The sequence below is a fragment of the Salvelinus namaycush genome, chromosome 19 (assembly GCF_016432855.1).
Source record: "Salvelinus namaycush isolate Seneca chromosome 19, SaNama_1.0, whole genome shotgun sequence".
Lineage (NCBI taxonomy): Eukaryota > Metazoa > Chordata > Actinopteri > Salmoniformes > Salmonidae > Salvelinus > Salvelinus namaycush.
In genome coordinates this window covers 20,114,376-20,128,261 of record NC_052325.1, presented here as the reverse complement: position 1 = coordinate 20,128,261, position 13,886 = coordinate 20,114,376, and the positions used below count along the sequence as shown (strand labels likewise).

Below are 13,886 nucleotides of genomic sequence, written 5' to 3'. Positions count from 1 at the left end.
GTTTTAGTTTGCTTCCTCACCCTCTAGTTCCTGAGTGTCAATGACCCTCCATTGACTGGAAACAATGTAATATCTTTGATCGCCATCTCTCTTTGGTGAGCCGACCAACCGGGCGTGCAGGAACAGCATGTGGAATGTGACACGCTATGATCGACCCCCACTCCCCATCGCTTCCCTTCTTTCAGGCCCTCCCCTCTCTCTATATCTCCCAGTCCCGCTCTATGACTCCCTCTCTATCTCTCCCTGGATCTGGCCCTGTGGTGTATGGTGTGTGAGAAACCATTACCAGGGTGGGATGACTGACTGACTTACTGGGGGATTTAATTGAGCCAACTGTGTCAGTGGGATATAACAGTGAGAGGGCTACTCTATCACTACCACGCTCACATCAGTGACATGACAGAGCTAGAGGGATGGAGGAGAGCTTAGCATGTGGCAATTCTATTGCAGCATAAGGTGTGTGTGTACTTTATAATACTCACAGTTGCTAATAACTCCACCCAGAGGGTCTCCTTTGAAGTCAAACTCAATGTCCATGTATTTTCCCTGCAGAGAAGAAGAGAGAACACAGTGGTTAGAAGTGCCTGACAAACACTATATAGGGAATAAGTGCCATTTGGGACACACCCTTGTCTCTGATTTCCCTCTATGACCTTTTTCCCTTTAGCAATGAAGTGGTTTTCCAGGCAGCCTGGAAAATGCATCATACAGGGATGATTTCTGTATTTTGAAAGTTGCATATCTTGAAAACTTGATTGCTGACAAGCATAACATTTTGGGACTATGTCAACAATAGACTAATGAAACAAATACCAAAATATCGTTTTTGGGGTGGTTTTCCTTTAAGTGATATTCTTCAGGAATCAATGGGTAAATATTAACAACTGAAATGCCCATTGAACAGATTCCCAGATCCCAGGCAGTAGGTAAGAGGCAGCTCTCATACGCACAGGCAGGGATCACTGCAAACCTCACTGAAATGAGCTTTACGTTACCTGAGGGAATAGAAAGGAGAAAGGAGTTTCTCTTTAAATTCATTTTGAAGAAGTCGTTTTGTCTCCAGGCACTAGACCTGTTCATAAAGTCAGCTGCCAAATCACACATTGGTTTGCTGTGACGTGATGGACCGTAAGTGGAGGAAATGCCTTTGTTTCTTCTCCCATTTGAAAGGTAAGTAAAACAAACCATCTCGCTCACTTTCTCCCTCTGTTCTGTTTCAGGTTTGGAATAGAAGTTATAAATGACAGTGGGCCCAGTGTCTTCATGGCCGTTTAGATTTTTCTTCCTTTTATTTAGCTGACAGTTCTTCAAAAAGCTGTAGCTTAAACTGGCAATGGACGCTGCCAGATTCAACAACATCACCAGTCTCTCTGCAGGGGGAAGAAACAGGGCAAACATTCGGTCCTCGTTTTGAGGAGAGGAGTTTGGACAAAATGGCATTCAGTGGAACACGCAGGAGGTGCTCATCCAGCAGTTTATACCAAGGTTACCTAAATATAAACAGATCAGGCATAATCCCAAATGATTCCCCTGCTATGATATCCTAAACCTGAGCACAGGCTAGGGCCAGATAGATAGGTACACCATGGGGTTGGTGAGTGAGTGGCACAACCTTATGGATGCCACAGAGGCCGTATAGTTTGGTACATGGAGCACTTGTACTCCAGACTAAACTGACTTATGGGACATTTAAGTTAAGATAACAAAATGACACATGACATGAGTAGGGGCTGTGAATTTTGTACTGATGACCAGATTCCTAACCACAGCCCTAGGCATTAGGTCATCATTATGAATAAAAATGTGTTCTTAACTGACCTGCCTGGTTAAGTAAAGGTTAGATAAATAGGCATTAGTTGAGGACTGGTTAGCCCCTGAGGCAGTCTGGGGTATGGGTCAGTCAGTCAATGCATTTCCAGTCTTGGGGAAGCCTGCAGTAATGTGATGACATCAGAAACATTGGAATCTGGAACAGGCAGCTGCTGGCTGCCAATGGGCCCCTGTGGAATACACAGCCAGCCAGCAAGGAAGCGTGAGAAAGAAAGAAATACCGTGCAAAAACGTGCTGCAGTCCAAAACAGGACATCTCATTTTATATCTACAGCGTTTGGAAATTAAATGTTTTCCTAGATTAGTCTGCCAGCCAAAAACCTTGCAAGAGCAAGATGGTGATTGCATCATCAACCTGCTGATGTTAGTTCCATCATTCAAAGCATCAGTCAAAGTTTCCTAATGTTCGCACCAAAATTCTCACTGTGCATAAGTCATTTTAGGGAAGGCGAGGTAGAGTAGTAGGCCTCCAATTATGTTAGTTCCACAGGGGCAGTTGGCCTATGGCAGCTGAGGAGCAGCTTGATAGGTCAAAGGTCACTAACAGTTACTGTAAACCTAACCCTCCCATTGGTTGACGATATTGTATCGTTGATACAGTCTCCACACCAGCTGAGGCCTGAGACACAAGCTGTTTTGCATGATGTGCTGTAATCTTTAACTGTACCAGCAGCACCATCCTGGCGCCTGGGCCAGGTGGGAGTGGATATCTTTAATGCTTTAAGAGCCATCTCCCTGTAGGAAAACATGACGCCAAGGAGTTGCGCTTCTGGAGAAAAGATATGTTTTCCAAAGGTAACTTGGCAGGGGCCATCGGCAGACATCTGGATATAGTTGCCAAAGAAAATTACCCTGACGTGGGTGTCACCTCTACCTTGTGCCGCTGCTATGCTGTAACTGTAATGGTTTAGTGTTATGTCAGGTTCTGCAGAGAGAGACAAATGCAGGCTATACTGAGAGAAGAAAAGGAGGGAAGGACAAGGGGAGAAAGTGATATGAGAGACATGGGAGGGAAAAAAAGAGAAAGGTTGAGGGTTTGTTTGTCTGTCTTAATCTAGAGTAAACAATGAACTTCATTGGACGAGACCATCAGACACGGAATCTCAGAGGATGGCGCCGGAGAGAATGGCAGCAGTTTTAAAGGATCCTGACCAATTGTGCTACTTTGAGTTTTTTGTTGTTGTGCCGATCTTAACTTTTTTTGTACATGTTTCCGCCATCGTTTCATATGATCGAAAAGCGCTTCTGGACATCAGTGCTATCACTAACCTCCATTTGGAAGAGGAATTCTACTTCAATGAGTCGGAAGCGAAAGACATATTGATTATCGTGGACCAGGCCCAAATCCCCAATACTCTGAGGAGACGCCGGATTGTGAGTGTCACGCCCTGGCCTTAGTATTCTTTGTTTCCTTTATTATTTTTGTTAGGTCAGGGTGTGACATGGGGAAGGTATGTGTTTTTGTATTGTCTAGGGTGGTTGTATGGTTTAGGGGGTTAAGTAGAGTAGATGGGTTTGTGTTTAGTGTAGGTGTCTAGCTGTGTCTATGGTTGCCTGAATGGTTCTCAATCAGAGACAGATGTCATTAATTGTCTCTGATTGGGAGCCATATTTAAGACAGCCATAGGCACTAGGTTAATGTGGGTAATTGTCTATGTTGTACGTTTGTAGCGTGTGTGTGCACTTACGTCTATAGGTTCACGATCGTTTGTTGTTTTGTTTCAGTTTGTTAAAGTGTTCGTTGCGTGTTTTTTCCTTTCTCTAAAATAAAAGAGAATGTATTTTGCACACGCTGCGCCTTGGTCCACTCTCTCTCAGCAAGACGATCGTGACAGTGAGATACCTGACAAGACTACATCGAAGAGTGGTAAATTGCCTCTACCCTCCGTTCTATTGGCAAACATGCAATCACTGGAGAATAAACTGGATGTGCTCCGTTCGAAACCATCCCATCAACGTGATCTGAAGAACTGTAATATTCTATGTTTCTCAGAGTTGTGGCTGAATAAGGACCTGGTAAATATAAATCTAGCTGGTTTTTCTATACATGGCAGGACAGAACGGCTGCGTCTAGAAAGCTCAGAAGAGTGGGGGTGTGTGTCTCTTCGTTAACAGCTGGTGCGCGATCTCCAATATTAAGAAAGTCTCGAGGTTCTGCTCACCTGTGTTAGAATACCTCATGATAAGCTGTAGACCACACCATCTACTAAGAGACTTTTCATCTATATACTTGGCTGTCTATTTACCACCACAAACCGATGCTGGCCACATTAAACGCGCTATATAAGGCTATAAGCAAACAAAAAACTGCTCACCCAGAGGTGACTTTAATAAAGGAAAACTGAAACCTGTTTTACCTCATTTATACCAGCATGTCACCTATGCAACTAGAGGTAAAATAGAACTCTAGATCACCTATATTCCAAAGCTCTCCCTCACCCTCCCTTTGGCAACTCTGACCATAGCTCGATTCTCCTTATTCAAGCTTACAAACAAAAAGTTAAACAGAAAGTACCAGTGACCTGCTCAATACGGAGGTGGTCCGATGAAGCGGATGCAAAGCTACAGGACTGTTTCACTAGCACAGACTGGAACATGTTTCGGGATTCAGCCGATGGCACTGAGGAGTTTACCACATCAGTCATCGGCTTCATTAATAAGTGCATCAACGATGTTGTCCCTACAGTAACGCACGTACATATCCCAACCAGAAGCCATGGATTACAGGCAACATCCGCACTGAGCTAAAGGCTAGAGCTGCCATTTTCAATGAGCGGGACACTAATCCGGAGGCTTATAAGAAATCCCGCAACACCCTCCGACGAACCATCAAACAGGCAAAGCATCAATACAGTACTAAGATCAAATCCTACTACACCGGCTCTGATTAGAAAGGGAAATCCACCCGCGAGCTGTCCAGTGACGCAAGTCTTCCAGACGAGCTAAATACCTTCTATGCGTGCTTCGAGGCTAGCAAACATCTTCACTGACATTTTCAACCTTTCCCTGACCCAGTCTATAATACCGACATGTTTCAAGCAGACCACCATAGTCCATGTGCCCAAGAACACCAAGGTAACCTGTAGCAATGAAATGTTAGACACACTCCAATTCACATACCGCCCCAACAGATCCAAAGACGACACAATCTCTATTGCAATCCACAAGGCCCTTTCCCACCTGGAAAACAGGAACATCTATGTGAGGGTAGGCGCCAAGCTGACCCTCAACATGGGGCCCCTCAGGAATGCATGCTTAGTCCCCTCCTGTACTCCCTGTTCACCCACGACTGCGAGGTCACTCACGACTCCAACGCCTTCATTAAGTTAGCAGACTACATGACGGTGGTAGGCGGTATCACTGATGACGATGAGACAGCGTACAGGCATTTCGCTACAATATCATCTGCTAACCATGTGTACGTGACCAATAACATTTTATTTGATTTAGTCAGAGACCTGGCAGTGTGGTGCCAGGACAACAATCTCTCCCTCAACGTCAGCAAGACAAAAAGGAGCCAATCATGGACTACAGGAAACGTAGTGCCAAGCAAGCCCCCATGCACATCGACGGGGCTGTTGTGGAACAGGTCAAGAGCTTCAAGTCCCTCGATGTCTACATCAATAAGGAACTATCATGGTCCACTCTAGGGCTGGGCGATATGGCAAAAATCTCTTATCACGAAATAGGTCATTTCATATCCTGATAACGATACATATCACGATGTAGGACATTTTATGTAAATTTAATGAATAAATAGTTTATATAAAATGACCACATGTAAAGGACTAGTTCTTATTACATTTTGAATTATACTCACAAATAAAAAGGTAGTCATTTGATTATTTCTCCTTTTATTTAGATCCTTTGTGCACATTTTCAATTAAGCATGTAACAAAATATAAAATATTAAGGTATAAAATCTAAAAAAAGGTAAATAGAAAACACTTCAAGGCCTAAAAAATTATATAAATCTATATATTTTTTATATGTATATATTTCCTCAGCAAAAAAAGAAACGGTCCTTTTTCAGGACCCTGTCTTTCAAAGATGATTCGTAAAAATCCAAATAACTCCATAGATCTTCATTGTAAAGGGTTTAAACACCGTTTCCCATGCTTGTTCAATGAACGATAAACAATTAATGAACATGCACCTGTGGAACGGTCATTAAGGCAATTAAGGTCACAGTTATGAATACTTAGGACACTAAAGAGGCCTTTCTATTGACTCTGGAAAAACACCAAAAGAAAGTTGCCCAGGGTCCCTGCTCATCTGCGTGAACGTGCCTTAGGCATGCTGCAAGGAGGCATGAGGACTGCAGATGTGGCCAGGGCAATAAATTGCAATGTCCGTACTGTGAGACAGGATGGAGAGCTGTTCATCCTCGCAGTGGCAGACCACGTGTAACAACATCTGCACAGGATCGGTACATCCGAACATCACACCTGCAGGACAGGTACAGGATGGCAACAAAAACTGCCCGAGTTACACCAGGAACGCTCAATCCCTCAATCAGACTGTCCGCAATATGCTGAGAGGCTGGACTGAGGGCTTGTAGGCCTGTTTGTAAGGCAGGTCCTCACCAGACATCACTGGCAACAACGTCGCCTACGGGCACAAACCCACCATCGCTGGACCAGACAGGATTGGCAAAAAGTGCTCTTCACTGACGAGTCGTGGTTTTGTCTCACCAGGGGTGATGGTCAGATTCGCGTTTATCGTCGAAGGAATGAGCGTTACACCGAGGCCTGTACTCTGGAGCGGGATCGATTTGGAGGTGGAGGGTCCGTCATGGTCTGGGGCGGTGTGTCACAGCATCATCGGACTGAGCTTGTTGTCATTGCAGGCAATCTCAACTCTGTGCGTTACAGGGAAGACATCCTCCTCCCTCATGTGGTACCCTTCCTGCAAGCTCATCCTGACATGACCCTCCAGCATGACAATGCCACCAGCCATACTGCTCGTTCTGTGCGTGACTTCCTGCAAGACAGGAATGGCAGTGTTCTGCCATGGCCAGCGAATCTCAATCCCATTGAGCACGTCTGGGACCTGTTGGATCGGAGGGTGAGGGCTAGGGCCATTCCCCCCAGATATGTCCGGGAACTTGCAGGTGCCTTGGTGGAAGAATAGGGTAACATCTCACAGCAAGAACTGGCAAATCTGACGCAGTCCATGAGGAGGATATGCACTGCAGTGCTTAATGAAGCTGGTGGCCACACCAGATACTGACTGTTACTTTTTGACTCCCCTTTGTTCAGGGACACATTATTCCATTTCTGTTAGTCACATGTCTGTGGAACTTGTTCAGTTTATCTCTGTTGTTGAATCTTGTTATATTCATACATGTTAAGTTCGCTGAAAATAAACACAGTTGACAGTGAGAGGACGTTTCTTTTTTTGCTGAGTTTATTTATATATATTTATTTTAGGGGGGGGCTTTCCTGTTTTTCATGTAATTTTGGCATTAATACGTGTCACCTATCAATTTGCTTTTGGTACCTTGGGTCAAGTGTTAGCACCAACTATAAATTGGGGCCATGTCTTTGCAGATGTAAGTTGTAACAGCAGCTGTTATCTCCTTCCATCTTCATGATTCGTTGTCATATGGTGTGCCACAGGCAAAAGCCTCTTGCAACGTCTGAGTTGGGGGCTTGCTTTGAGCACTCAACTGTACTTTCTTGGGTCTCATCCGTAGACCCTCTCCGTACCGTTTCACATGATTCTTGCGTAGTTGGTAAAAGAGGTTAGTGGTGTTTGAGCGTGTTATCGGGACAAACCGGCGGCATATTTTGCAGAGGACGGTTTTCTGGTCTGTTTCAGACTTTTCATACGCAAACCACGTCCATGCGACCGAAATAGCCCCTCTTAGGTACGAGCTCCGTGCCTCCGTGCTCTGTGTCACGTTCACTCTCCTCCATGTTTGTTTGTGTTACAACATTGCCGTAAAGAGAGTGATTTGCGACAACTAAATAAACAACAGAGCATAATATGAAACGATAGACGTTTTTCTGTCTTCACACGATATATATCGTCATATCGCCCAGCCCTAGTCAACACAGCACGGCAAGCAGTACAGAAGCAGCAAGCCTGGAACCAACAGGACCCTGAACAGCTTCTACCCCCAAGCAAAAAGAATGCTAAATGGTAAGTCAATCAAAACCTACCCGGAATATCTGCATTGACCCTTTTTGCACAATTCTCTTGTGACTCATCACATATGCTGCTGTTACTGTTTATCTATGCCGTTGCCTAGTCACTTTATCCCTACCTATATGTACATGTATTTTTTAAATATTTTATTTAACTAGGCAAGTCAGTTATGAACAAATTCTTATTTACAAATGACGGCCTACCCTGGCCAAACTCTAACCCGGATGACGCTAGGCCAATTGTGCACCGCCTTATGGAACTACCAATCCCGGCCGGTTGTGATACAGCCTGGAATCAAACCACGGTCTGTAGTGACCCCTCTAGCACAGCGATGCAGTGCCTTAGACCGCATAATGTATCTACCTCAATTATCTCGTACCCCTGTCCATTAACGCGGTACTGGTACTCTGTGTATATAGCAAAGTTATCGTTACTGTGTATTTATTCCTTGTGTTATAATAGATTTTTTTTACTCTCTCTCTTTTATCTCTGCATTGTTGTGAAGGCCCGTAAGTAACCATTTCACTGTTAGTCTACACCTGTGGTTACAATGCATGTGACAAATAAAATTTGATTTGAGGACACCGCCAGAGACCAGACACTGATTCCTATTGGAGGAGACCATCAAAGCACCGCCACACTTCCCTGTTTGTGTCAGGACAACAAAGAGAAAAAAAGGAATACTTACAAATCGGGATGAGTTGTCATTTCTCACAGTTTTAGCATTCCCGAAAGCTGAAAAGAAGAACACATATCGGTTAGATAGAGGGCATTCCAAATCAGTAGATAACAAATATTGATCGTATAACTTCAAATTAGGGAAAGTAATGAAGCAACCTCACCATTTTCTCTGCTAAATCATATGCACTAACTCTTTGCATACGGATGGCTTGATATTTCAGTTTAGTATACCAGTTTCTAGAAAGTGTCACACCAGCAAAAGCCAATCCTATCCTAGTCCTCATTTATCGGTCAATCATGCAACACTTCATTCAGTCCCATTATGTTATTGGTGGTCTTACTGCTCAACATAGTCTCGCTACATTTAAGTCAGTGGTTCAGTGTGTAAACTGTGCACTACGCATAACACACAATTACCAGAGACCATCAATTATAAGCCTGAAGTATTTTATAGTTAATAATACTAAATATTATATTCCATTTAGCAGACGCTTTTATCCAAAGCGACTTAGTCATGCATGCATACATTTTAAGTATGGGTGGTCCCCAGAACGGAACCCACTATCCTGGTGTAGTAAGCACTGTGCTCAACTGAGCTACGAGTCACATTTCTTAAAACAATGACCATTTACCAAATTTAAAGATAAAAAAAACCTGAACAAAGCATACACTTGCATATTCAGCACACTATTTTAACTAGGCTGATATTTGTGGGAGCACCAACTACAGTAAAACGGCATTATTCGTGTTCTCTACTGCTCTCCAAAACCAGTTTAACCACATTTCACACTAAACAGCATTAATTTGTCATTCAACACAGCACCGTGTAAAAATCAGGTACCTTGGAAGCCTGAGGGATAGACTAGAGCCTTGTGTAGCAGGATATCTGCTTTGCCTCCCTCTTCTCCCCCCCCCCCCCCCCCCCCTCACTCTCCCGTCACGGGCCATTACAGCCTGTAGCAGTTAAACTCTCACAGATGTGTTCTGGGCCTGGCTCTATAGCGTAGCAGCTCAGTACTGGGCATCAGTAGCCTGGCTTCCTCCTTCATGGGCATTTCCTGTCTTCAGACTCCAAATTAAAAACACTGCTGTCTTTGTGCCAGCACCCAAGTATGGAGAGGGTTTTTCCCTTCCTGATGTATTGGACTGGGGATCAGTGAATATTTGAAAGGAGGTAGGGAAATTCTAGAAAGTGTATCATAGTGTGTTGTAGTGAAGGGCAGGGACGAAGAGTGGACAGATGATGCATGTTAGGTAAACTGTAATAAACATCTACAAATTGTAAACTTTGGATCACAGATATTCAAAATGGTGTATAGGGGCCAGTTAGAAATGAACAGTAAACTCAACGTTGTAATTGTTGACAAAAGCTCTATGGGTTGACAGACATGTGAGAAAGAGACATACAGGGGGAGAGAGAAATAAGTCTTAAAGTGGGTGTGTCCCTCTGATGCCTTGGCCTTGCTGGCTCTGAACCTAAAGCATGGGAAAGGGAAAAAGGGTGGGGTTGATAAAATTAGTACGGTTAGGACACTCACCCTCCAGCACGGGATTTGACTGCAGCAGCTGCTCCTTCACCTTGTTCACCTCCTGGCCCTTCCCACACACCGCCGCCACATATGACATCACCAGCTTACTGGCCTCTGGATGTTCAGAGAGAGATAGACAGGGTTCTTTTATCAAAAATCATTCTACATCTAGACATGGCTGAACTGAGAGGCACACCCCAAAATCCCCCTTACACCAGCCCTAACCAGTCTCTCCCTCCACACCCCAAAATCCCCCTTACATCATCCTCCAGAGGCCCTACAGGGATGGGGTCTGGGCCTCTCTCTGGAGAAGAAAACATGATTCACACGGTCCAGAACTACCACCACCCACCACCTTGTTTACTTATATGGTGTTCATTATAACATTGATTATTACAGCAATAATCACCATTAATAATCCTGATCCCACTAGACACTGGGCACATTATATAGGATAACTTTTTGAGAACTTGTTGGTACCCAGACCAGCTCTTTAAAAATGGCCTGTATGTATGAATAATCGGTTTGGATAATCATTGGTTTTTCCCAGAATCAATTCCCATGTCAAGATTTAGCCTTTAGCCTAGGCCAGCTTGTGATTCAAATCCATGGGATTTATACATGTATGTGCATTGATATGATTATGAAATGTTCCTGAATCATCCTCTGTCTGGTCTTGATAGAAATCATCATGATGAAGTTACATGGTTTGTAGTATTAGTGTTATGAAGTCCAGTCATGGTTTGTAGTATTAGCGTAAAGTTCTGTCCAGACTCCAGAACAGCCCTAGTCAATAAGATGACTGTGTCTAGCTGTGACCCAAAAACTGTTTGAGACCTGTCAATCAAATAGAGGAAGAGGATGCGGTGGACAACAGTGGTTCTCTCAGCCCACAAATGAACCTGGCTTGTGGCGCTGGTGGATTACTGACACTAAGAGTATAGATCTGATGAAGGAAGTAAGTATTGAGAGGAGAGCCAAAAAGCAGAGAAGAAAATCTTATTAAGAGGGCCTAAATGACAACCCATATACTCTTAATAAGAGAGAAAGGGTAGAGAGAGGAGCAGAGAATCAGCACAAACATTGAATTAAAGGATCATAGAACCTACAGCAAATCTAGAGGATCATATCAGTAAGAAACCTTACAGTGACTAAGCCAAAAATCACCGATATCATGTTCGGTAATCTCAAAGGTTTCTGATCTGTAACAGCAGTATTTATAACCACCATGACCTTTGAAGACTCAATGCCAAAATAATATCATTCAGCCATATCTCAGGAATCAGAAGCATGCATTGTCACCTGTATATTGTCCGATAACAGCGTTTGTCGTCACAGCTCTCTATTCAATGCTACTCCAAAGACTAGACCTAGTATAACTAAACATGTTGATACACTCCCTAGGTCAGAGGTATCCTCTGATACGTAGATAGTGACTAATTGTGATTCAACCACTTATTTACCATCTCACCCCATCAGATATTTCATACAAAGATAATGGTTACATTACATCCCCAAACGTGATGAAAGATTCAGGTGGCTTGAAAGGGAACTAGGCTACTTGTTATTTGGAGTATTGGCAGAGATTTTCGTTTGAGGTAAGGGAGTTTAGATATGCGGAAGTATTACATGGCAGACCCTGTATGGTCAGAAATGAATCCACTGGTGGTGCAGTCCTACAAGGCAGTACGATACATATAGATACACACATACACAAATTATGTGGGCACCCCTGGAATCGGCTATTTCAGCCACACCCGTTGCTGACAGGTGTATAAAATTGAGCACACCGTCATGCAATCTCCATAAACAAACATTGGCAGTAGAATGGCCTTACTGAAGAGCTGTGACTTTCAACAGGGCACCGTCATAGGATGGCCCCTTACCAACAAGTCAGTTCGTCAAAGTTCTGCACTACTAGAGTTGCCCCGATCAACTGTAAGTGCTGTTATTGTGAAGTGGAAACATCAAGGCGCAACATCGGCTCAGCCGCAAATTGGTAGGCCACACAAGCTCACAGAACAAGACTGCCGAGTGCTGAAGCGAGTAAAAATCATCTGTTCTCGGTTGCAACACTCATTATCGAGTTCCAAACTGCCTCTGGATGCAACGTCAGCACAAGAAAAGTTTGTCGGGAGCTTCATTAAGCTGGTTTCCATGGCTGAGCAGCCGCACAAGCCTAAGATCACCATGCGCAATTCCAAGCGTCAGCTGGAGTGGTGTAAGGCTTGCCGCCATTGGACTCTGTAGCAGTGGAAACACGTTCTCTGGAGTGATGAATCACACTCCACCATCTGGAAGTCCGATGGATGAATCTGGGTTTGGCGGATTCCAGGAGAAAGCTACTTTCCCCAATGCATAGTGCCAACCGTAAAGTTTGGTGGAGGAATAGTTTTCTGGGGCTGTTTTTCATGGTTCGGGCTAAGCCCCTTAGTTCAAGTGAGAGGAAATATTCATGCTACAGCATACATTGACATTCTAGATGATTCTGTGCTTCCAACTGAGGCAACAGTTAGTGGAAGGCCCAGTTTCAGCATGACAATGCCCCCATGCACAAAGCGAGGTCCATACAGAAATGATTTGTCGGGATCAGTGTGGAAGAACTTGACTGGCCTGCACAGAGCCCTGACCTCAACTTCATCGAACACATTTGGGATGAACTGGAACGCCGACTGCGAACCAGGCCTAATCGCCCAACATCAGTGCCGACCTCACTAATGCTTGTGGCTTTATGGAAGCAAGTCCCCGCAGCAATGTTCCAACATCTAGTGAAAAGCCTTCCCAGAAGAGTGCAGGCTGTTATAGCAGCAAAGGGGGGACTAACTCCATATCAATGCCCATGATTTTGGAAGGAGATGTTTGATGAGCAGATGTCCACATACTTTTGATCATGTAGTGTACTATAAATCCTGTCATGTAAAACGCCATAAGTAAAATACTATCATTCGATTTCTTCATAAGATGACTGCGTAATGAATTGGACTGAATACCCCAGTCGCCCCATACCGAAAACCCAGACCAATTTTCATCAGCCACATCTACCCCCTCCTGTCCTGGCTGTAAACCTACAAAAATTACGAGATAATCCTAACATCTCATTGCCCTGGCTTGGTTGATTACCTTCCTGCATTGGGACTTTAAAGCCATGAGTGTCTCAATCTGTCCTTGCCCACCCTGATAAAAGGAGGAAAAAATACCAAACAAATGGTGAGTGGTTGTAATGTACTGTACACTAATGTCAGCAGATTGTAGAAAGTTGAGTCGCCAAACTTGACTTAATTCGACTAAAAGTTTGAGGGAGAAAAGGAGTTATATAGAAATAGTGAACTCTGACCTCTGTCAGCACTGTCATTGCTAAGGAGACCAATTAATGATGTTGAACAATGTAATACTACTTGACTAACATTAATGTTTTGCATAAAATAAATGAGGATGTCAACATTGCAGTGACAGATATCCCAAAGCCTTATAATCAAAGCACCAGTTAACCACAATGGTTTCAGGGCTGTGGGATATCTGCTGACATGAACATACATGTATTTCTGAGATGAAGGCCACGTGTAGGGAGTTTAATCTGATCCAAGTGGAGAGTAAACTAGATTGACACCACCTTTGTAAATCACCCAGTAGCCCACTTCACCTGGCAGGGAAGTGTACTGTAGTTTGACTCCAGATGAGTGGTGCCAGGCCAGC

General features: G+C 44.0%; 1 protein-coding gene across 1 annotated transcript in view; it reads right to left on the bottom strand.

Annotated features, from left to right (window-relative positions):
* LOC120063929 (unconventional myosin-Ib-like) overlaps nt 1-13,886 on the bottom strand; it is a 123,242-nt gene that overhangs the window by 43,963 nt on the left and 65,393 nt on the right. Inside the window, exons 4-6 of the mRNA XM_039014239.1 lie at nt 10,203-10,307; nt 8,672-8,718; nt 483-546 (exon numbers count right to left, since the gene is read on the bottom strand). Of these exons, the coding sequence (XP_038870167.1) occupies nt 483-546; nt 8,672-8,718; nt 10,203-10,307 (216 nt within the window). The remainder of the gene's footprint in view (nt 1-482; nt 547-8,671; nt 8,719-10,202; nt 10,308-13,886) is intronic.